Below are 25,784 nucleotides of genomic sequence, written 5' to 3' on the forward strand. Positions count from 1 at the left end.
TTGAGTTTATTTTTATCAAACAGCATCTCAATATAATTGAAATTGCAGTTTTTCTAATCTCTTGTAGGGCTACAATTTGGATAATTTTTTATTTGTCCTAATCTGGCTATAGCCATTTGCAGTGTAACAGCAGTATCTCACAGACAGTACACTTAATTTATGGTTGAGGTAATGCCTGGAAATTGCTGTTTATGTGACAGAGTCAGTGACAAAGACGTGTGCTATCTTTTCATGCTTTCAAACAAAACAAGGTGCTGAGAAGAAAATAGTCAAAGTTTTCTTCAAGTGTTCGAAAGTGGGATGGACCATACAAAACTAGTCGTATATGTTCTCTTCACTTCACTGGAGATGATTTTGTTAACACCACCAACCCGATTTGGATCTTCTCAACTCTCAGCAATGAGTGGCGTGCTGGGAACTGTAGGTGGTGCGTTTGCCACAAGTGCGAGTCTATGTCCCAGCCCAATGAATGTGTATGTTGCCATGAAGTGCCATAGACGAAAGAACTTTTGAAGAAAGACGCATCTAGCTGTGTTACCAATTTGACCGATTTTGAGGCACACTTACATCCTGCACTTCTGAGGACTTTTTTTTATGAGGAGCCGGAAAAACTCGAGAAAAAAACAATAAACCGAAAGAAGAAAATGGAGACCTATCAAAAGAATAAGGATGCTACATTATGCTAAAAATACCCTAAACGCTAAAGAATGCACACTAAACGAAGTGATTTTATTTCCTTGCAGGCAGTATCGATAATTAGTCGCTTACAGGCATGTATTGGAGTGGATACTACAAGGTGGTGCTCTCGGAAGCAACAATCGGATTGTGCTGCCGTCATACATTGTTTGGCGAATCCGAAACAATTTTCAAGTCCAGATGGCCGTTACACCGGATTTCAATGGCCAACTGAAGGCACATTATGAGGGAGAGAGAGAGAACTTTTATTTATTTATGAATAGTGATGAATGATGATGAATTAAATATGAATGATGATTCGTACGATTTCTTCATTTTTCACTTCAAGTATATTTTAGGTTTTGTAGGAACGTATCCAGTACAGTTTTATTAAACTGCAAAAAACAATAAATCTTTGAAAAAAGCAACCGCTTGTACCAACTCCGACCAAACTGTGATCCACCAATTACATCTAGAAAGCATTTGTTTCATCCGTCGCTAACAACGCCCACCCACGATGACGTAATACCACCAAAGTCGTCCCAGAGCAGTGAAATATGGAGTTTCGCCTGTGGTGGCGCTGCGGAACTGTCGTTTTGTATAAATTTCGCCCTAACCAGTCGAGCTTCGAGGTTAAGATTAAAAAGTTCGCTAAGCATAATTTTGCGCTAGAAATTTCTTAGAAAATTTACTATACTTGGGTCCAACCTGTCAGGGGCACTTTAAGGCCTACTTGTAATCTATCATTGCTCTAGTTTTATATTTCTCTTTCAATTAAAGGCTTCGCGCTCCCATGGTTTTTACAAGGCATACTTTACTTCATACACTTGTTACCACCGAAGAAAGTGAATTTAATTGAACGTTAATTCAATGTAGATGAAGGATGACTTAATTTGAAATAAGAAATAGATTTATAACATTTCTTTCAGTTTTTGATAGGTAAATGATCAAATACTAACAGCTGCTAATTTTAACCCTATCTTAGTACGAGCTGTTTTCGTACTCGGAAAGTACATCACGGGCTATCTTAGTTCCGTGCTAATTAATTGCTAATAACGGGAGCTATGAAAATCACAGAGCCAAAATATTTTACAAGATAATAGATTGTGTATTGTGCGTATAGAAATGAAATTTTTACCCAACCAATTTATTGAAATAAAGTGTTTGAGATGAAACAACGTCAGAAAGTCGGTTTTTATTCTAATTTCCCGAAAATAGCTTCAAAATTGGCCATTCCAACGTATATTTTAGAATTATAACATAGAATAATGCTAAACTAAACAAAAAATTACTTTTGTTCATAAATATCAGGCATTTTTGGGCGTTTTTAAATTTCAAAGTAATAGCACTAACATTTAAAATCTTTTACTAACATTAACAGTTTCATGACAATATCTAGCAGCCACACGAGACGAAATGCTTATTGAGAAGAGCACGAAGGTAGAAAAATGACCAGTGTACAGTAGGTTTAGAAAATTTGCAAAGAATAAAAACTAAAAGTCAAGGAATTTCACATCTCTAGCATATTTCTTTCTGTGAAATATTTCACTACTAGAGTGGGGCGTCCTCATAAAGCCCCGTGTCGTTACAGATAGGGTTAAACACGACTAAATTGTACTTTATGCTACTGATTAAGTTGTTGCAATGTGATCGAGCGTGGGAAACAAAGAAGAAAATTGGCATAATCCGATAAAGACCTTTTTTCGGGATTTTAGAGAAGGCAAGTGTGCCTTGGATCCATTACTGACTGCAACATTTGCAAAATCAGCTGTATCTATATTCCCACATTTGAAACAAGGATACATGTTAAATATAAGTTTTTTAAAAATACCTGTACTCAGCATATGCAGTGTTGCCTTCCCAGTCTTCAAGATCAATGCGAAGTTTATATGAGCCAGAACTGGCAATGGCATGAAGATTATCTAAACCTAAAAATACCAAAATATATCACAAATCGAAGTGTATCAGTCATAGAACGTAACTGTAGAATCCGCCGCATAGTTTTGACCTCGACCTTATAAACATTGCCTGATTTGGCCAAGCAATATCAGCTTGTAAAGGCAACCTATTTTGGAGATAGATCGGCGACAATATAAGGCTTGAATATTTGAGCATATGATTAACGCGTTAATCCAACATAGTCTTTGTGGTACTACGACAGTTTATCGAACGACTATTGATCGAACGACAGTTTATCGAAACGACAGTTTATCGAACGACAATTAATCGAACGACTGTTTATCGAAACGTCTGTTCACCGAACGACAATTTATCGAACGACAGTTAATCGAAAACCTAACCCCTAACATAAAACCTAACCTTAACCCTTACCCTAACCCCTAACCACTAACCCCTAACCACTAACCACTAACCCCTAACCACTAACCCCTAACCACTAACCCCTAACCACTAACCCCTAACCACTAACCCCTAACCACTAATCAATAACCCTAACCCTTAACTCCTAACCCCTAACCCTAACTCCTAACTCCTAACCTCTAACCTCTAACCTCTAACCCCTAACTCCTAACTCCTAACCCCTAACCATGTACTTCTAGACTACCTGTACTGGACATAGGTTTTTATTGAATACGCTAGTGGCCCCATGCGACGAAAACCGTAATTACCGAACAAACAACACCGCAGTACTGTTTTAGGTGTGAGTTATGTGGAATATAGCAAAGAGTTAGCTGCAAATGATTGTTTATTAATTCTAGTACATTAAGCAGCACAGAAGGTTGTAATGCAACGTGAATTTAAGGAGAGGTGTGACATTGATGCAACACAAACAACAAGGTAGGCTACGCGGAACAATGTCCAAGAAAGTTTTTTTTTTAATTTTTTTTTTTTTTTACTTTTTTTTTACAAGAAAGTTATCACTGAATTATTTTCATCGCATTCTTGGCTGAAACTTTGTGCTGGTATAGCTTTAATTAATCTCTCAATGTTTGAGGTACGATTCCACTGACGACGACGCCAAAATATCGGTTGTCCATTAATTATTATTATTTATTTGCGTCAGACAAAGCTGTCCATAACCAAAATAACGAGATAATACACACACTGCAAAGGTCACAGAGAGCCATTTTGGATGTCGTCAGTTTAAGAGTTCACTAAATATCTACTATTACAAATTTACATAGGCTACAATGAGCGTTGGAAGAGTTGAAAGTATTCAGAACGATAAAAACAATCAGATGACATCAGGTCTGATATAAAGCGATTTGAGGAGTGTATGCAACGGTTGATAAACGAAAACATGTTTTTCCTCAATAAAGCATCAAACGTTGTTATATTAGGCCTATTCATTACTTGATATTCACGGACACTGACATAACGAGGCAAATTGTGCAATATTCTGAAAGAATCATTGTAAGCAACACGTAATCGTTTTATTCTAGAAGATCTAAACTTGTTCCACAACTGGGATGCGTAAAACGACATACAGTAAGAGCGAAATAAATTGTTTTTTAGGTGGGTGAGCATTTAGCAAAATAAAATTTTGCATTGTTTGCAGCACAGTCCTGAGAGCGTACTTGCCTTGAAATATCATTTTCATCTGAGAGAGAACTCTCAATAAACACACCCAGATATTTTACAGAGTCTGTGAACACAATTTCAGATTTACCTAGATATAGCAGAGGAGCACGTGAAAGATAATAGACATAGACTACCAATATTGAACCAATTCAATAGCACATTTGTAAGCAGTTAAGCGAAAATATAAAGTCACATCTCCAGTTGTTAGTATCCACCACGCAACTTCGTAATTTTACGGCACGACGTTGATCTACCGCTTTGTGATAGATCACGAACATAATTGGACATAAAACAATTAAAAAACTTGCACATCATATTGTTGATGATATCATGGCCCATGGTGCACTTTGAAATATCTTTATACTTTTGCCAAAGATCAGTCAATGAAACTGTGACAAGTCCCACAAAAAAATGTTTTTTTTCTTCAATTGCTAAGAATTTTTGCTCCAGGAAAGGTTCAGAGCGAATTGAATTGGAGATACAGTAGCAATGTTGACACAAAGAAAACGATATATCATTAGGTGGAATAAATCCACCTCGATTAATTTCATTCGTATCATCAAGAACATCATCAAAGCTAGTTGTGTGACAAGACGGTAATTGACATTTTAGGTCAGCAATAGGGTGGAGTGAAAAAAATTTTTTTTTTCAAATCAAAAAATCAGATTAACCAAAAGTGGCGTATGGACCTAAAATCAACTTCTAAAAAGGTTTTGGGTTTGTACCACCTACACCCAGGTGGCCCATAATTTTTAAAGGTCATCCGAGGGTTAAATTTCATGAAAATCCCATAACTTGGAAACCGGTTAAGCTAGAATGTTAGTTTTTGGCTTAAAATTTCCAGAAGGTCCATGTTTATATATGCTCTAATGCAACTTTTGTCTCTATTTTAACTACATAAGCTAATAATAATAAAAAATGACATTTTAGTTTTAGTTTAAACTAAAATGTCAATTTATTAGAGACAAAGGACATTTTAGTTTTTAAACTAAAATGTCATTTATTATTATTATCAGCTTATGTAGTTAAAATAGAGACAAAAGTTGCATTAGAGCATATATAAACATGGACCTTCTGGAAATTTTAAGCCAAAAACTAACATTCTAGCTTAACCGGTTTCCAAGTTATGGGATTTTTATGAAATTTGACCCTCGGATGACCTTTAAAAATTATGGGCCACCTGGGTGTAGGTGGCACAAACCCAAAACCTTTTCAGAAGTTGATTTTAGGTCCATACGCCACTTTGGGTTAATCTGATTTTTTGATTTGAAAAAAAAAATTTTTTTCACTCCACCCTAGTCAGCAAGCAGGTTTGTAACTTCACTGAAACGAGTTATTGTGCCATTTGCAATATTAACATTGTTCTTTCTTTTTTTACTACTCAAAAAGGACTCGTATGACAAATCAACAAAAATCTGCAACCCCATGCTTAAAGATGGAATTTCAGCAGTCATGTCAACAATACAAAGAAATAAAATGTCATCTTTCAACAACGCAGTAATTTCAGATGGCATGGCTTGTTCTGTCTGTATTCGCTCATATATGTCTTCAATTGATCTCACCTGGTCTTTTTCTAAAAATAATTTGCTCATTTTCTCTACATTTTCAGTATCTTGTTTGTGTCTGGCACTGGCAAAAGTAGTTTTGGATCGTTTGGGTGGTGGCTCACTGGACATGTAAGTTGGGCAGTTGGGAAATAGTGTTGGCAATGCATCATTCCTTAGTTTTCTGTAAAAGTGACAATATAAAAGCTATGCATCTCTTTTAAGATTAGAGTTTCATGATAAACAACACATACCGGTACTCTACGAGTCAAAACATTCAATGGAAGGTCTCAATTTCATAATCAATAAGCCTAGGGCTGCATATAGGCCTAATTGGTAGGCCCAACATGATTAACACTACTTTTAACAGCCTACTAGGCCTATATGGAGAAAATAAGATATGAAATAGCACAGCAACATAAATCTTAAAAGACAATTAACTAGAATTTATTTATTTGTTTGAATTTATTTGTGTTTTGAATAATTATGTTTTGTTTTTTTCCTCTCTCTCATCAACAAAACCAATAAACAGAACTGAACTAAGCTTTGGGTCTTGTGTACTTTAAGCCGTCCATGTTCAATACGGACATCTCAAAGTACAAAAAGACCATTAGCTTTTTTCTGTATACATATCATACAATCTGAGGCTCACTTTCTTTTGAGATCCGAAGTTCCTTTCTTCTTAATTCGACTTGCATTAGAATCTTCCGATAGGCTAAACTCACAAAGCAATCATCAGTAAAATGCAAAGAACAAACCTTAGAACTTTTGCTTGAAACAAAATCTTTTCGAGAAAGTTTGCAGATCCATTTTTCTAACAGTTCATCATTTTGAAAAGGAAAACTGAGCATTGACACACCTTTTAGTGTTTTATGCCTGGCTATCATAGCCACTTTTACAGCCATAAGCAGAGCAACGTCCCATAATTCAAAATTTTTACCAAGCTACACAACCTGCAACAATTCATCAGGTGTCTTTATTTGTAAATTGAATGACTAAATTAGTCTAACATGTAACTGCTGTGATAAGAGAGATGAATTGGAAACATCACTTTCTAACTGATTTCAACTCTGTATGCTTTAGTTTTACGGAAGTTACAAAATACCATAGCTAACTGCTTACAGTAGCCTACTACAATTATATAGCCTAGGCTATTTCCAAAACTTGACTTCTTGCATACCTTAGTGCTGTGCTGTTAGGCTATCAATGTTACTCAATGCAAGCCTTCTTGTATTCACTGTCAACAATCAAAAACGTGGTATTTCTTGATAGCCTAATATTTTATGCTTTGTAAAGTTGTACTTAAGGCTACTTTTGTACTGAGCAGTAGCCAACCATAGGTTCCATTCTCACTGTAAGCTTTCCCATATCTACTGCTGTGCTAACATCACATTCAGGCACACCAAACATTGAAAAAAGGTAGCCTACCTTTCTGCAAAGCACACAATTTCCTTCAAAGTTTAAAACTGAACTATATATTTTTTTCATAAGAAATCTTAAACGAACTGAATTCTCTGTCTTCGTTCTGTCTGGTTTTTGAAAAACTGATTTGAAAAAGCGCAATTCCTTTGGGTCCACTGTGGTATGGTCACGTGATGAATACATCACCTGTGTCCAGTACAGGTAGTATAGAAGTACATGCCCTAACCCTAATCCTTACTCCTTACTCCTAACCCTAACCCCAACCCCAACCTTAACCCCTAACCCCTAACCCTAACCCTTAACCCCTAGCCCCTAACCACTAACCCTAACCCTTAACCCCTAGCCCCTAGCGCCTAAGCACTAACCCCCAACCACTAATCAATAACCCTAACCCCTAACCCTAACCCTTAACCCCTAACCCCTAGCCCTTAGCCCCCAGCCCTAACCCCTAACCATTAACCCCTAACCATTAACCCCTAACCATTAACCCCTAACCATTAACCCCTAACCATTAACCCCTAACCATTAACCCCTAACCATTAACCCCTAACCATTAACCCCTAACCCCTGAGTATTCCATTGCATATGTGCTTCGTCGTTCGATGAACTGTCGTTTCGATAAACAATCATTTCGATGAACTGTAGTTTCGATGAATTGTCGTTAGATAAACTGTCTTTCGATAAACTGTCGTTCGATTAACTGTCGTTAGATAAATTGTCTTTCGATAAATTGTCGCTTCACGAGTCTTTGTGTGGGTGAGGTGATCGTATGGTGCCTGTAAATATTCTCTACTGGTTCTTTATCAGCACCTTCTGCAGACTATCTATACTGTATTGGCACTGTATTAGGGATGTACAAAGTTAACGCGTTGTCCTTATGCAGTGTTTGTACAGGTGACCATATGATCTGTAAATAGCTAATATTGGCAAAATATTGACAATTTGTATTGGAACTGCACTGGCGTCAATACCGGCCCGGAACTCGTGCACATGCTTAATGCGTTGGTCCAATACAGTAGTTATACGTGTGGTCATGTGGTGCCTGTACATAGCTAACAATGGACTACTGTAGGTAACATGTGTAGGCACTGTATCTGGTAGAAGGCTTCTGAGCCAATACCGGATTGTCTTTACTTTAACTGAACAGTCCAACCGTTATCAAACGTAATGTAGCCTACCAACATTCGATTGCCTTTCACAAATTGCACAGCGCAGCCCTCATAGAACTTGACTAGGGTAAGAATAATTCTCCATTACACAAACTTTACAGCTTAGCCTTTACCAAAGTGTGCTGGGCAAATATCGAATGGCCTTTACACAAAAAAATTAATCCATATTTTATAACATTGTATTGAGTCCACAAAGGCTTTGTATCAGAGTAACTGTACCAGATTATTGATACTTTACTGCACGTTACCGTATTGGTCCGACACATTGCTAACCTTACGAATACACCCGACAAAACGATGCAATGACAATACTGGCCCGATATTGTGTATTTGCTGGGAAGGTCTTATCCATGTAATGTTGACTGATGGAGTATTCTGTCTCTTATTTGGGGAGATTTGAAGATTGTGAACGTTGATGGACAAAATAAATTTTTATAAAAGAAATTCCAAAGTTTTGGATATGGAAGGGCGTAGAGAACGCTTTTGCATATTCTACGCAGCCAGAAGGTTAAAATTACCATATTTAACAGTGCACACGGTCATATACAGAACATAATAACTTACGGTATACGCTTTCAAACTGTCTACTGTTGCAGGTAGGCTTAATTTAGTCAAATGGTAAACTAAAACGAAGAGAGCTTGAAATTAACATGACGCAGCATATTTCTCAAAATAAAACTTTTCTCAGACAAGCTTTTTTGACAAGGAACTTTTTACCTTTTTGTCAAATAAACCGACACAATGTAAGAATCAAAGATCAGAATATCTTCATGTGACTACAAAACTTACAGGGTAACACAAAAGTTTAATGAACTGTGAGAAATGAGAGAATATCGAAAAATAGGTAGTCTATAATTTCAAAGAATTTTTTTTACTAACTGTATTTAAAGAAACTTTTGAAGAATCTAAAAATCTTAAACTTAGCGGAAAACACACTATCTGTAAGCCTGCATTGGTTTGTTGAAGTGTGATCACTTATTCTATTACAAAGTGATAGCTGCTCAATGCTACCACAAACTTTTTACTTAGTGTAAGAGGGGCCTAACACGTAATTTACTAAATACGAAATTGGAACTGACGCATGTCATAACCTATGCATTTGACTTACCCAACCAAAATTCACCACTTTTATTTCCAAACCCAGCTTGATATTCAGACCAACCCAAATAAAAATCAACTTCTCCTGAGTTTCTTCTTTGTAATACCTGGAACAGTAGAGATGTGAAAACTTGCAGATTGTCTATGATATGTTATTTAATTGCTCTCAAAAACAAAAACAATGTTTTAATCAAGACAAAAGTTAGATTTTTAAATAATGGGGGAACATCCGGGTCTGCGCAAATAAAGTAAACCCCTTGTGTTTGATTTTGTTAGAGTTTCTTAGGATGAGATACACAGCAGTGTTTTTTGATGACTAAATAGGCCAATCCCAGTGGTGGGCAGTAGCCTACTACTTTTGTACCAAATGATTTCTTGAGTACCGATGTTGTTACCGACAGTAAATTTATTTTGGAATACTGGTAATCACTACTTTTTGTCGGTGCTTTTTTGTTCGTAGTTTGACAAAGTTTTTTTTTTTTTGCAACTTATAAATCCGATTTACTCTTTTTTCTCAGTGTTGCCCAGTTAGCGTTTTACTAAAACTTTAATATTTTACAATTTACAATAATAAAACAGCCTTTCAACTGCCTTTCTAAGTTTGAAATATATGAAAAATTAACGTATTGACAGAAAAGATAGGTTTTGATGGCTTGTGAAGAAATGTTTATAATATGCGGCAGGGGTTGTCAGCCTTTTCTGCATGCGGGCTACTTTATCATTAATAAAAGTTGTGGCGGGCCGCACAAATAAAGTTTAGGTAAGTTGATTCTTATCCTAAAAATAACACATTTTTTACACATTAGCCAACTCTGCTTGTTGTTAATATTGATCTCAGCATATACCGCAGCAACAAACAAATTGAACAACGCTACTGCTAAACCAAGCCTTTTTGGCAACACTTTTAACTTTTTTAACAAAGCCTAATCAATGAGGTCAGTTGCTTTGCGCACTTATAGCGAGGTGAGCGATATCATCAGAAGATTCATCACCAAGCAAGTGTGTGGTGTTTTCGCTTCACAAATCATATCTTGTGATTACTGTTACGAGACTTGCAAAACGATATTTTACTGCTAGCTTACGACAACAATAATTATATTACTCAATAACACCTGCCCAGCCTTGTGCCTAAGATTTTAAAAATAAAATCAAAACGACTATGATAATGACAACACAAGGAAGTTTTGTCCCCTTGTTAGCACAGATCCTTTTTTATAGATAGCTCTCAGTCCGGTAGAACCGGGAAGCGAAAAAGAGTTGGTGACAAGAACTTGTTTTTAGGGAAATTGTGCGGCGGGCCTGGGAGAAATTTATCCGCAGCGTCTGGCCTGAAAACATATTTCTAATTTGTAAAAGCTTTAACCTACAGTATTTACAATGACTTTCAAATGCGATGTGATGATGCCTTCCACAGGCTGTGCATAAGAACATGGCCGACCACCAGTTGGTGACTCCCTCATATACGGAAGTAAAATTGAGCTTAGGATGTTTGTTTATAATATTAAAACAACAAAATGATCGAGGTGTCAAAATTAACATTTTTGAATTTTAGAACACCAGGTTTAAAACTTAGAAAATCAGGGAACACAATCGATTGTAACATCAATTTGTTGAAACAGACAAAAATGAGCGATATATAAATCGAACGTTTACGGCAAAGCCTAGTGCTCTTGTCGGAAAAAAAATATTTAACAACACACCAAAAAGTTAAAAATTGATTTTTTTTGTGCTACAAACGATAATCTGAATTGAACACTGAACAGCACAACTCAACATTACAGTAGACGCAGAGATAACAAGTAGAAGCTATTGTACTGGGTGTATAGGCTACACAACGTCGCGAAAAACAGTTTACAAATATGGTCTGAAAGACAATCCAAAAGTGGTCTGAAAAATATTCAACATTTCATGTGATCTTAGATCAAACATATGTTCCAAACCACACTATTGTATATATAACGTCTAAAAAATCAGGTAAGCGTATCAAACTATAACTTACCAACCAACTGCCATCACCAGATTCTAACTCACAGTACACATCAAAAATTTTGTTTTTTAGAAGAATCTTATAAATTCCATTGGTGGTGTGTCCTTGTTTGGCAACATCTTTGCAGTCATGTCTTTGCAAGATATTCGTTTCTGATAAAAAAAAATGCTGCACTAAACAAGGAACTAAAACTATTTGACTTACAGTATGGGCTATGAAAGCTCACCCAGGTTATTTTGTGATGCTTCATCATAAGCATGTTTATAACCGGAGCTCAAATTTCCTTTAAAGGCAGAAAAAGTTTTTGATGTGATGAGTGAATTTTTCTTTATCCCAAAATACAAATTACGTGGATACGATGCTTTTTCTGCCCATGCATTTTAACGCACCGCAAAGTGTTCATTGGCTGTGAGATAATTAAGGTATACTCAATTACTCGTGGGCTCTGATGCAAATTCCAGAAGTTAAAGCCAAACTGTAATAAAAGATATGCTTCCAATTATTTCTGCCAATTATCCACTCTTCCTTGTTATTTTTTGCATCACAAACGCATTGACATTAATATTGTCGTCAAGAATCTCAGCCATTTTTTGCCCCTGGTCAAAACTATTCGAGCAACTTTTAAAGATTTTGGATTCAACACAAGTAATTCATTTTTCGTCAGTTTTTAAAATGCTTTGCCAATCTAGCTGTGTCAACCAAGACGATTGTGATAAAAAAGTATTTAAAAAAAAGTAATGTGCTTTTCCACTTGAAGGTCATGCAAAAATATAACTTTTCTAAGTATTTTTTCTATATTTTCAAATAGCGTGACACAAGTGTTTTGAAACTAATAATTGTGATATAAAGATGCATTAAAAATATATTTTACTTTACATCCTGAAGATACAGTGTAGCGGTAGGTTATACCATTCAAAAAACTTTCCTTTCAAAAGTTATGTTTATTTACTATCGCCATAATGAATAAGAAACGCAAAACAAAAAAACAAGAGAACAGCAAACATGAGATAAAGCATGCTGTTTGGAATTACCTGCATATTTTTCTAATTTCTGCTCCAAAGCAAGTAATTTGTTATTCAGTCTCACCAGCTCAGCATTGGCTTCATAAGCTTGTCCTTTTTCACCTTTTCTGCCTGGGACACCTAACACAAGAAAAAATCGATGATTGCGATTACATAAACGAACACGCACTTGAAAATTATCATAACATACAGTAAAACATAAATTCTTCACACCATCAGACCATTGCGCATTACCGATAATTCAACTCCAATATCAATAACACATTAGACATGGGGTGAATATTCATACAAATTCAATAAAAGAATGTTAGAATACCCAAACATCATAACAGTACACATCTGCACACCCGTGCTCATCGGTTCAATGTCTACACTTCTCCAGTAGGTAAAGTAGGCTATACAATAATTCCCACTTACCTTTTTTACACCAATTAATTAAGCCTTTGCTCCAGATTTTTTTTAATTTTTGTCAAGCTTCTCTTCCTCGTGGGAGACTCTAAAGTTTATCTGCTCTGCCTACGGGCAGACCGGATATAGGAGTCAAACGTGCCTGTGTTATGGTCACGTGATGGAGACATGGGCGCTGTCCGGCTATAAAACTACTATCGGTACCAGTTACTCCACACGACGGGCAGCCCGGCTCGTCGTGGGCTGACCTTTTTGCATTTGCGGAAACCTAAGCCTGTCTTCCTGGCCAGCTCAGCCATTTTAAATTTTGCGGACGAGTTGCATAAAATTTTCGATCCACACTTTCCCTCCACAGGTACCTAGACTGCTGGTAGATTTCCCTTCCGGGTGCATCGCCGCCCCAAAATCATGCCGATTCCCACCGCTACGGAGTGTGGCAGGTTCTCCCCACCGCCGGTTTTTTAAAGTCTCTGACTTGCTATGTTTATTGTGTTCTATTTACCGTGTCAATTACTTTGTACTCGTGCGTTGTTGATCAAAATAAAACAGCTATCACACAACTCTCACCAGCAAAGACGACATACTCAAAAACGTACACACACGGCCTACTAGAACACGGCCAAATATGTTGCTATTTGAGGAAATTTCTAAGAGTCTGAATTGTTATAATCATAGCTATGACAAATCTGTCATCTTCCCATTTCCAAAAGTAAGTAAAATGAGCAATATTTGTATCTAGACATATTATTGGCTTTTTTTACCGGAGATTAGATATGTATGTTAAGCACAACTTATGCAAAGTCAACTTAACATTTTTTATAATGTTAAATGTAGTGTTGTTGCTGAGTTATGTCTGTTTATGGTTTAAAAGAGTTACCTCTCTACCCAAATTGTACTTATGCAATAATAATGTAAAATATGTAAAAATTTTCCAACTGCATCCTGGAGGTAATCTCATCAAACAGTCGTTAGGTTTTTTGTATAGCAGGATCTTTTGCCAATAGCCACATTTTACTTGCAAAATTAAACTTGGTGGAAAACAAAACGAACTAAAATTTAAATTGGGACATCAAATGAACTGCTTAAAACATAGAATTCACAAAAAATCCTTGACATTTTAAATGGAACACGCAATTGCACCAAAAGCGACACACCAAACAATATTACCTCCAGGATGCAGTTGAAAAATCTTACATATTTTACATTGTTATTGCATAAGTTGTGTTTAACATACATACCTAATCTCCGGTTAAACAAGCCAAACATATGTCTAGGTACAAATATTGCTTATTGTACTTACTTTTGGAAATGGGAAGATGACAGATTTGTCATAGCTATGATTGTAACAATTCAGACTCTTAAAAATTTCCTCAAATAGCAACATATTTGGCCGTGTTCTAGTAGGCCATGGTACACAGCTTCTAACAATCCCTGCGGAAGATGACATTAGCTCTCAAGAACAGAACAGATACCTAAACATTCTGAGAAAGTCCAAAATTGATGAAGACACAGCTGAATAAGTGGATCAGCTGATAACTCTAAATAAAGTAAAAATTGTCATTGATTCTCTAAACAAAGATTCCGCACCCAGATCCGATGGTCTCGGCGCAGTTTTTTACCAAAAGTGCTGGCACTTCCCGAAATACGACATTTTGGAAGTGCTTACAAATTGCCATTTGAGAAAAAAATGACTCCTTCTAGGGGAGAAGCAAACGTGAAAGTAGTTAATCTTCTTCTTCATCGTGTGTCACACGGCCGTAGCCTAGAGCATCACGCAAGCTCTTGCTCCATCGTAGAACTCGGCTAAATTCTGTGCAGAGAATCTTGCCTTTAGGACAGGGCATTCGAGGAGATGCTTGCATTACCCGAGAAATTGCCCGGGAAGAGTGATTACAGCGGTAAATCTTTAACCGTCCCTCTCCGTCGTCCCACTCGCCCTGGGATCACAAGATTGCAGCGGCCCACACAAAGAAACCTCTGGGGTCATCGAAAGCTACCCTTTCTCTGACCAACCCTCTCTGGCATCTCCGCCAAATGAGATGTTAGTCTACAGTGGCCCTTTTCCACACGCGGGAGCCCTTTTTCAAGCGGGCATCAAGAAAATGCACACGAAGAAGCACACATACAAACAAACTCAAATTAAATTAACATCAATTCGCTACCAAATCGAGCTTGACTCGCCATCTCCTAGTCTGCTCCAACATCAGCAAGAGGAAAGTTGAGACAAGTAGATAGGCTTGAGGCAGTCAATAACCATCATTTTTACATCCACAGATTACCATCAACCGCGGTGGTTCCCTTCGGTCAGAGTAAGTCCCTTGCCTCCCTGATAGGTATCTTCCATGTAAGTATGGTGTGCCTGCTGAGTGCTTGGGTGTGTGGACCGCTCCCGGAGCGGACGCATTAGTGATGAATCAGGTAACATTTCCATTTTATATGGAAAACTGTAAACCTGCCAAGTGTAGTGGTATCCATCTTAAACTCTGAGCGTTGCGCGAAACAAAGTAGAAATAATATAAACATTTCTGCGATTGCCAATTACATTTGCAATTTTGGCATAATATACTGTAAGCTTGTAAATCCATAAAAAAGTAGATGTTTTAAATCTTTCCAAGTCTACCATGATGTTTACCAGAAACAAGTAGTCACATCTTCATGTACAAAAAAATCAGATGAAAGGCTATTGTGGGGTTAAATTTAGCTCAAGCACTTTTGTTTATTCTGTGGAACAATGGCAGTTTACTGTAGACATTTTGCTGATGTTTAGTAGAAAGATCTGAGTACAAGTACAAAGGATTTTGTCAGTTTAAAATGAAAGTAGATGCAGCAGCAGATGTATCAGATGCAGCAGTACAAGCGGTACCAGCAGCGATGTCATGGAAGAAGGCAGGAGGTAGTTTTGGACTAGGGAGCCACAACTTTTTCAAAGGTCGAGAGTTTGAAAAAACTACGGCGTATTTTTAGGCCTAGTGCGTTGTTCTTAGAAGTTTCTTGATTTAAGTTCACTGGATCTCATTGGTACCGAGCCCAAATTATTCTATCAATGGTCCTGAGCAATGCAGATGTGAAGTTTGTCATTAAGAAAATGAAAATTGTCATAGCCACTTCGAAAAAAATTTTAGCGCAGCATCTTAGCAAGAAAAACGGTTCTCTTACATTGATTTAACGCCTGCAGACGTTACATTAATATAAAATTACCTGATTTACTGATTGGAAATGAATGAAATATTGAAAGCGCAAAAAAAACTTATTAGCGGGACTAAAGCAAACGCCTCATCTAGGTTTACCAAGTTGCACCACTGCATGTTCGTATTTAGAAATGGTATATACATTGATATTGTTGTTAAATGAAGCAAATAAACTTACCTTTCAAGCCCGGTATGCCGATTCCCGGTTCGCCCGGTACGCCAGGTACGCCCGGTATGCCAGGTTCGCCCGGTACGCCACGTACGCCCGGTATGCCGACTCCCGGTTCGCCCGGTACGCCAGGTACGCCCGGTATGCCCATCGGACCCATCTTGCCAGGGGGGCCAGAAAGCACTCTTTCATCTCCACATCTGTCATCCGGCTCAACTGCGCAGGAACAAGTCACTTCTCGTGTTGCTTCGACAACCAGGCAACAAATGGCGAGAATATTTACGATAATAAACAGTTCTATTATGTTCATCTTTTTGTGAAAACTTAACACCAGCAAATAAAATGTATGACTATAAAAAAAGTGATTTTTCAAGTTAAATCTGTGAAATAGAGAAGACTACATATACAAGTAGAAAGAAAATAACAAATATCAACTTCATATCACAAGGTAAAAAAGACGCTATAAAAAGTTTCAAAATTAAGTCACCAAAATGATTCCATTTCATCTGAAAACTAGGTATTTGTTCACAACAGTATTTTTTATCTTGGGAAGCATTAATATGAAAAAAACAGCACATTGTCATGCAATACTTAAATACAAATCATACTTTAAATCAAGCATTGAAAGAATTCTCTATATGTAGAATCAAGGTTTTTATTGGCCGGAATTTATTTGGTTTTTATCAACATACTAACATTCAGATTGCCTAATGAAAAGAAAGACTAATGCCACATTGCCACATTCGTTAAAGATGGATTGTAAAATAAATAAGTCGATTGAAACATATCTACATATTAACATATTTATTTACTGCATAGAAAAAATGCATTACAAAACGTGAAGTCCAAAATTGCTACAAAATCACACATTCATCACTTGATGATCTTGTTTCAACTATACAGGTCAATAGTATTGCAAGAAACAGCTCTAATTTTGAAAGGCATTTAAACTAGACACTATCTTCCTTTCTGTCGACAGCTTTTCTTTTGTTAACGCTTTCAAAATATTATTCAACTGTAACATGTACCTCGAAAGCAAACTTGTGCACTTTGCTGTACCTATACTAAGGCTGGGGCGTGTTCGATGGTAAATAAAAAAAAAAGAATGATTGTTTTGGAACTAGATAAAAGTCTCATAAATTTATGACCAGCAAAGCTACATACCACTGCGCATTTCAGCGAGTATGGCAACAACCTCAGTCCGCCCAGTTAGCTCCGAGGTTACGCGTCCAACTCAAGATCACGCGGCGCTGGTTCGGCTCTCAGAGTATGCGTTTGAGCAATGCATTTCAGGACTGCTCTCCATTCAGCGGCAGATTCTAATATTTATTGGATGGAATAATTTCCACGGCAACAACACTTCAACAATCGAAAAACTTCACTCTGTCAGTCTCGGTAACGGTCCTGCGTCAAAAGCCTCTACAAGTAGCCTTTGCGAAACTATCAGGAATAACCTATCAAGGCTTTGTCAGTCCGAGGATAAAGATTCAAAACCAACCAACCAATTTAAATACAACGTAAACAAATCTATTTTTCCAAAATTTTTAGAGTAAAATGCGCCAGCAGAAAAGTTTTAATGGTCTACTTTGGTAATAGTTGCTTTATTGGTGGAATTGCTAAATTTGTAGATGATCTACACATCCAACCTTAAGTTTTTAAAGTCAACTAAACAAGTAGTTTTAATTAACACCTTTTTCGATACAACATTTTTTTAAACTTGAGATGCACCGATAATGAATTTTAAAAATCCAGTATTTACAAAGTTTTGATTGATTAGTTTGATCTTTATCCTTGGACTGGGAAAGCTTCTTTGAAAGCTTAATCCTGGCAGCTTTGCATACTTGTACTGTAGAGGCTTTGAACCACTAACGCAGGCCCGGCCACCGAGCTTGAAAAAGTGGAGTTTTTAATACTTCTTGAAACGTTGTTGCCGGGGAAGTCTTCCATCCACTAGGTGTCGCTGAAAGAAGAGCAGTCCTGACATCGTTGGTCAAGTGCACACCCTGAGAGCCGAACCAGCACCGCTTGATCTTGAGTCGGACGCGTAGCCACGAAGCTAACGATGCGTAATTTTATTTTCCTTGTTGATACAACAACTAAACGAACTACATATTGAATTATTGAAATTTTAGGTTACATTGAATTAATTCTTGTTTCGAGTAAATTTCAGCAAGCAAGTCCTAGTTACCTAAGTCACTGTACTGTAAACGTTAGGCAAAAGCCAATCAATTAAGCATAAAAGAAAAAGACTCGAAATTAATTTAGACAACTATTTGTTACTTTCTGCCACCCAAACAGTATTTACAGCCAAAAGTTAGGCACTGAAGTTTTATCACATCCATAAGAATATTCAGTTTATCTGAAAGAAAGCAAGACCCAAGCAAGCTGACAGACATAAAGTACAATTTTTCGTAATTGAAACGATGACATTTTTTGGCTACAAACTCTGTAATGATGAAAACAAGACTTTTAAAGAGAAAGTCACCTGACATATAATGAAACAACTGATTTCCATTGCTACTGGTACTATAAAAAAAAAGGAATAAAATTTAACATTGGCTAAATGTGTGTGAAATTTTTTTTATTTTTCTCAAACTATAATGCAATGTTAATTTTACCTAACTAAAACCACAAAGAGATACATTATGAAACCCTTAGGCTATATAGTTAGAAAACACGATAACGGTGCTACGATCTATGATCGGTTCCTGTTTTGTCACCCCATCGATTTTAATTGAGTCCGCCTCCATAACATAATCAACAAAATTCAGAGATGCTAACTTTGCAGCAAGTTAGGCTCAAAGATTTGTGCCCATATTATCATATACTTATTTGCAAAAAGCTAAGCCGAAGAATTTGCGCTCGGTTTATTCAATACTCACTGCAGCACTGCACTACGCATCGGCATCCAGCAAAACAAGTGTTGCCAGGTGTTTTTAAAATTTACATACAATACAAAGAAAGAATCTTTAAAAAAATTGATAGCATCTCCACTACATGCATTACCACTGAAATACATGGCCATAGGCTATATACAACAACGCTACATGACAATAAATGTTATTAAAAAATATGTGATTGGAATGCAAAGCAATAGCCTATACACGTTATTTTAAAGTCACACTTACGCAAAAAATACGTTAGTCCAAATCTTTTTTGTTTAATTTCTTAAAAACAGCAACAAGCCAGAGACGGATACTAAGCATGCTCAAACATCACAAGACAACACACAAGAAATATGCCAAAAAAAAGGAAAAATGTCTTTTCTTGCTGACTTCAGGAAATATAAAAATAACTTTAATATCCGATATCTCAAAACAGACATTTTGTGACTTAGGTACTTTTCGTTTTCCCGTGTTCGATTTGAAAATACCAAATTAAAAACGTGTCATCGTCAACCTATTACTTCCTCAAGTACTCAGCAACTCAATAGGCTACTCACAAAACTTTCCACAATACAAGATTTTGAAACTATTGAAAACTTTCCAGAGGTTGTCAAGTCTCATAGGTTGCAATTTTATTACAATGAAATAAAGCTATTTTTGTAATTAAAATGCAATAAAGCCAAAAGTTTCCACTATTCGTGTAGGATTGTATATTATTGGTTGTATATAAACCTATTTTAACTTCTGCAAAGCCCAGAGCCTAGATCATGGTAGCTTTTTTATTCTTAGGCTACATGTCTAATTGAGCGACGAATAATAATAACTTAACCCTATTTCCTGTGACGTATTTTGGCCAGTTGACTTGCGGAGGGGGGGGTCGGTTCGACACTATCACTTTCAGCTCGTGTAACTCAAAAACCACGCAAAATAGATCAATCAAATTTTCACATGATGCAGATAATTTATCTGACAACATAGCATCGAAACATCGAAAATCTTTTGCAATTTGTTCAACAGAGTAACTTGAAAAATCAAATAATTTGATGGTTGGTCATATTTTTTTATTTGACTTGAGAAATCGTTTCTTAATTACTTTATAATTGAGTGTGACGGGATAATTCAATTGTGTTGGATTTTAATCTCTTACGCGTGGACGTCGTCCACGCTTCAATGAAATCGTAATTGGCGTCTGACTTGCGTTTGCTTGTTGTTTTGCCCGAAGCATTGCAAAAATCTTTCGCTTTGTCTCAACATTTGCAGAGAATGAGACAAAATCACGGCAAAATAAACTGTTTCAAGTCATTTTTGAGCCATATGTTATAGTCTACACATTTTCAAATGTACTGTCATCGCTTGATATTAAAACTAAATCAAGCAATGAGCTTTAGTAAACATTTTATTTGTAACAATTGTGTTCAGTTCAGTTTTCTTTTCACACTCATACTGTCCAATTTGGTTATACATGATCAAGAAACACTTTGCAGTTTATAGCACATCCCAGGGAGCTATTTATTTGTTTTTAACATTGTTTCAACGTCTAGAGACGTTGAATCGATGTAAAAAGTATCTGATTTGCTTTCTAGCTAGCGGTTGATACAGAAAAGTAAGTTAGCCTATTGTTGTCACATGGTGTTTGAACCACAACCTATCCAAAGGTAGTTACTTGCTTCGATAGGAGCTCGTTCCAACTTGGACCTTCATGCACTTCAAAAACAAAAAGTGTCTAGAACTCCTGACTGATAAACTATGTCACGATGCATTACAAAACTGATTTGTTTGTTTCCATACCTACCAACAATGATCACTTTGAATGAAATAATTTTGCAACAATTTTGATAAAGTGAAGTGACAATAATCGTTTAGTCAAATCGTATTGGTAGGCTATAGAAAAGGTCGTTTGTACATTGCCAAAGGGAACTCCCGTTCTGCGTGACAAACTCAAAGTCGTGGCATAACGATAGGAAAAATAAATACATTTAGCAAGATATCAAATCTTGCAAAAAAAATCTTTTTTAGGTTGATTGTTATTATCATACAAAAAAATCACTAAAATTTTGACTTTTTTCTTCGGCAAAATTGAAGGTTTTTGATATTTTGAAAATGCACGTTTGTGTCTAAGCGATTGAAACGGCTTTTTTATGTTGTCAACTAGATTTGCAAGATAAGGTTTTCTACATGTTTTTCTAATTTGTTGGACATGCATTTTGTGTCAAGCTATTTCTTACGCATTAGAAAATTTCTTTCTCTTCAAATTTTGAAATAACATTTTAGATGCAGTTTGCTGTTGACGGCATTACTGCAAAAGCCATCTTTTGTAATTGATACATAACCAAAAACAAAAGGCGCATAAACTACTGCTGGCTGATAGACCACGTAACAATACATCATAATGATGTTTTTCCGAACCAAAGACCCAGAAAACCAATTTTGTTGTATATTAGTTCAGACGTTGAACCAATGACAAAAAGTGATTTGCTGATTTGAAACAAAGTGATTGCTGTTCCCAATGTGCAAACCTTTTGATAAAAGTAATCAAGTTTTGGCCACAGCTTTCTGGTCCACTGAGGCTACTCTGGTCAATCGACTCACGTTGCAAATAACTTATCGACATTATTGGGTAGGCTCACACTGAAGTTGTTTTGTGTAAAGTCTTGCTTGTGAAAAAGTCGAAGTAAAAACACAAAAATAAAGTAAGGTATATTTACAAAGTATTATATTCTTGAATCAACCACAGTTTTAAAAAAAAATAGTTTGAACAGGTTTCATGTAATAGAAACTACAATTGATATCATCGCGAAGGATCAAATAGCTGTGAAAATCACTTCGAACGATTGTTTGTTATGATTTTCATTTTTCATCATGCAAACCAAGGTGAACCTCAATATCATATTTTTATGCCAAACGATAAAAATCGTTTTTATTTTTTTTTAGTTACTTTTAGGAGACAAGGAAAACAATCCGTATAAAAAATAATTCAATTCAACATATTTCCCTTATTTTGTCAGATATGTATTTCGTGCAACAATTTTTTAGAAAAATTGCTGAGTATGGTATCGCGTTTTAGATGCAGTCAGAGAATGCAACTTCGCGGTTGATGGCGTTATTACAAAAGCCAATCTTTTGTCACGGAAATGTATTCGAAAACAAAAAGGCTCAAAAGCGGCTGACTGATAGGTTACGTTGCGATACGTTACAAAAACAAGGCATTGATTTCAGATTCTTTCAACCAAGCAAACAACTTTGCTCCAAATGACATAAACATCCAAATTTATTGAGAAAATGATATATGCCTACACCTTTTTGAGGTAAGCTTTTGTGAAAATAAGCTTTTGAAGATCAACATTTGAAAACAAAGTTTGAAATTATTGAGTTGGTCCTAATAGTGTTTCTGCTGAGATATATCAAAACTTTTCAATTCTCGTAGAGAAAAAATAATTTTGTAATCTCTCAAGCAACTGCAAAATTACCATTTAGGTAAAGATTCATTGCTGACGATACAGTATGTGCAATGTTTGTCAAAGCACAACAATTTCGCTGCGCGTGTTTTTCCACAAAAGCAGAGCAGTTTAGATAGACGATGTCAAATTCTTTTCAGTATCCTTCAATCTCTCGTTTTTATAAAAACGTTTTAACAACATCCATAAATATTTATGTGAATATAAGTGTACAGGTACATGCAGAAGTTTATTGGCGGGTCAAAAACTCACTCCTTGTTGCTTTCCTACAAGAAATCAACAAAAAACTTCCCACATCAGTTTGTTTGTTTTGTGAGATAGACTGAGTTTTGTCAAGAAATTTTCGTACGCTTCTTGTTATAAGTTAGAAACAAAATGTATTGGCCATAGAAAACTATGTAAAATTACATCTTTTTCAGCATGGCTTATCGTATACTTACTCTCTGATATAATTTCAAAGAAACCCAGATGTAATTAAAAGATTAATCAAAGCAACTCAAAACTCGAGTTTGCAAACAAAAGGCAGAATCATTACGGTCGAATGCTTTACAACAAAGCCAACTCACGAGATATCTGCGTCGCAGTTCCACGCACGACGGCGCTCAGTAATCCTATTAATCCGTATAATTAGAAAACAAAAGGACTAGCTAGTAGCAGGCTAAAATATCCGAGTATGTTATGAAAATCATGTCATATCTCTAAAACTATAGACAATAGCAATGTCATTTAAAGCGGAATAAATACTTGAATAATTTTTAGGAAAAGTCAAAAAATTTCAAAGGTGTGAATTGCGTAGTTCTTTAGTGATATTGCTTTGAAAAGCGCCAAGTCCCACCCGACCCCCCCCCCCCCACAGGACAAAGGGTTAAGTTGCAAAGAAACGTTTTTTTTGTGTGTAGTCGGCTTGCTTTAGTTTAAGGAGTTGAGAAATATACCTAATTTTTTCTGTAAGCCATCAGATTTTAGTAGACGAACAAAAACTGGCTCTTTTGTGAATTATTGCTCTGATTACTTTTGCGTTGGTAAACCAAAATCTAAAAAAAGCATACTAGGCTATTGTTTTCAAAACGTGTAAAACCAAACGCGTCTTAATTTGTTAAATCGTAGGAGATCATATCAAATAGGCTACCAAGAAGCTTGTTGAAAAGTCCGAGATATTTTTATTAATCTCCTTATTTTTGCACTCTTACAATTGAGATGTTCTTCCTTATAAAACAAACAACTTACTTTTCCTTAGAAAAACTTATTTTAGAGATGCCATACTTTTTGACTGCATGAAAGTTTCAGCCATAAAAGCTGCCGGCATCACCAGAAGCAACCCACCACAACATACGTTTGATCAACAGGTAGCAGATCTGTCCTAACAGCAAAAAGCTTTAAGGCTACAAATTTATCAAAGCACAAACAACATGGAACGCTCTAACCTCCGAAAGAAACGTACAAACATCCTACACAGCATATCCAAAAGATTAAAGGAGATTGCAATAGAGAAAGCCAACTCTTTGGCAGAAAAAATATTCGCATCTGAAGACAGCAGTAAAATGTTCCAAGCAGCAAAACTACTTAAAGCGAGAAAGCCTCCTACCCCCATCATGATTCAAGATGTCAATGGCAGTTTTGTGCTCTCAGACAAAAGCAAAGTAGAGATTGTAAGAAAATGGTTTCAGCAACAATTTACAGATTCAGATGATGAATCAATACAACCATTCACCGGAGAAGCAAGACGCTTGCAAACACCAATAACCACTGAGGAAGTGTCTGCAGCAATTTCTTCCTTGAAAAACCGTCGTGCTGCTGGCCCTGATAACGTCAACAATGAACTCTTCAAATTCTCCAAAGACATAACCTCCAGTTTAGTATCACAGACTATTAATGAACCTCTCAAACAACACAAACCAGTAGATACCATCGGCGAAGGCATACTAATTGGTATACCAAAACCCAAGAAACCAAAAGGACCACCAGCTAATCTTCGACCCATTGTGCTCCTCAATAGCATCAGAAAAATCTTCTCCATCATCATTTTGCATCGGATTAGCGACAAAATTGACAGCTTCACTGGACCCTTCCAAAGCGGTTTCAAACGTAGCAGAAGCTGTGCTGACATTGTCTGGGCACAACGTAGGGGAGACCGGGGCTAAAAGTAACAGGGGTAAGTTGTAACACTATCATTTTCTCCCCAATTAAACAGAAAAATATATTTCTCTATTGCGCCCTCAATCAAGTGTATTGTAGCTAAGTTACAGAGAAACCCTCGTTTCAATATCTCTCCGTACAGTTGAGTTATAACGAAAAGCATTTTTTGCCTACTGAAAGTAAAATTTTAGAAAAATAAACTTGTCGTTACTACAACAAGAAAAAGTAAGCTAGAGGGCTGGTCTTTTTTTCTCGATATAACCATTTACTTAGGTATTTAAAAAATTAAAGTTGACCAAAAATATGTGGCATTTTGTTGGTGAAATATCGAACAGTTTATGGCTAACTGCTATTGGGGCAAGATGTAACAAGAGCTGTGTTATGTTCTTTGGCAGTAAATAAACTAGATTACTTGGTAACTGTTACAATTATGCGTAATTATAAAAGAAAAAGTGAACGGGGGAAGATTCCACCTGCTGTATTAAAACGTGCCGCTGAGGAAGCCATCACTGGAAATGAGTCTATTCGAAAAATTTGCCAAAGATTACAACATATGCCATGTGACTTTGTACAGACTGGTTAAGAAAGTTAAAGGTAAATTTAACTAGCCTACCTAAGATGGCTTACTGATTGTAAGAAAAAACATTGAACACCTGTAGGCCTATGTCTTTTCTATTTAATTGTTGGCTAAATTGGGCTTGTAAGCCTGTTTTGAAGATTACAAAGTGATGATGTAAGTAGACCATCTGATGTCACAAATAGCTGGTTGTCACACTGAACTTACAGAAAAACAATTGAGAAAAGATTTGTTGCTATATGGTCTCATTTCAGGCTTTGCTTGTTTTTTTATGTGTTTAAATGTCAGTAAAACAAACTAGGCTATAGCCTACAAGCTAGCTTAAGTTAAACTATATTCTTTTTTACAGCAACTGCATCTTCCCAAGTGCATGAAGTTAGGCAATGCTTGGAGGATCAAGCCGTTGGATACACAAAGCATAGACAAGTGTTTTCTGATGAACAAGAAGAAATATTTGCAGATCAAATTAAACTTATGAGTGATATATATTTTCTCCTTCTGATATTAAG

The 25,784-nt window shown here is 36.3% G+C and overlaps 1 protein-coding gene across 1 annotated transcript in view; it reads right to left on the bottom strand.

The window, feature by feature from the left end:
- The window catches only part of LOC145770546 (ficolin-2-like), a 28,140-nt gene extending 11,608 nt beyond the window's left edge, over positions 1 to 16,532 (bottom strand). The window contains exons 1-5 of the mRNA XM_082582225.1: positions 16,232 to 16,532; positions 12,467 to 12,577; positions 11,448 to 11,587; positions 9,459 to 9,555; positions 2,507 to 2,603 (exon numbers count right to left, since the gene is read on the bottom strand). Of these exons, the coding sequence (XP_082438351.1) occupies positions 2,507 to 2,603; positions 9,459 to 9,555; positions 11,448 to 11,587; positions 12,467 to 12,577; positions 16,232 to 16,532 (746 nt within the window). The remainder of the gene's footprint in view (positions 1 to 2,506; positions 2,604 to 9,458; positions 9,556 to 11,447; positions 11,588 to 12,466; positions 12,578 to 16,231) is intronic.
- Positions 16,533 to 25,784: the final 9,252 nt, after the last annotated feature.

Source organism: Aplidium turbinatum, chromosome 5 (genome assembly GCF_918807975.1).
Source record: "Aplidium turbinatum chromosome 5, kaAplTurb1.1, whole genome shotgun sequence".
In the NCBI taxonomy this organism is placed as follows: domain Eukaryota; kingdom Metazoa; phylum Chordata; class Ascidiacea; order Aplousobranchia; family Polyclinidae; genus Aplidium; species Aplidium turbinatum.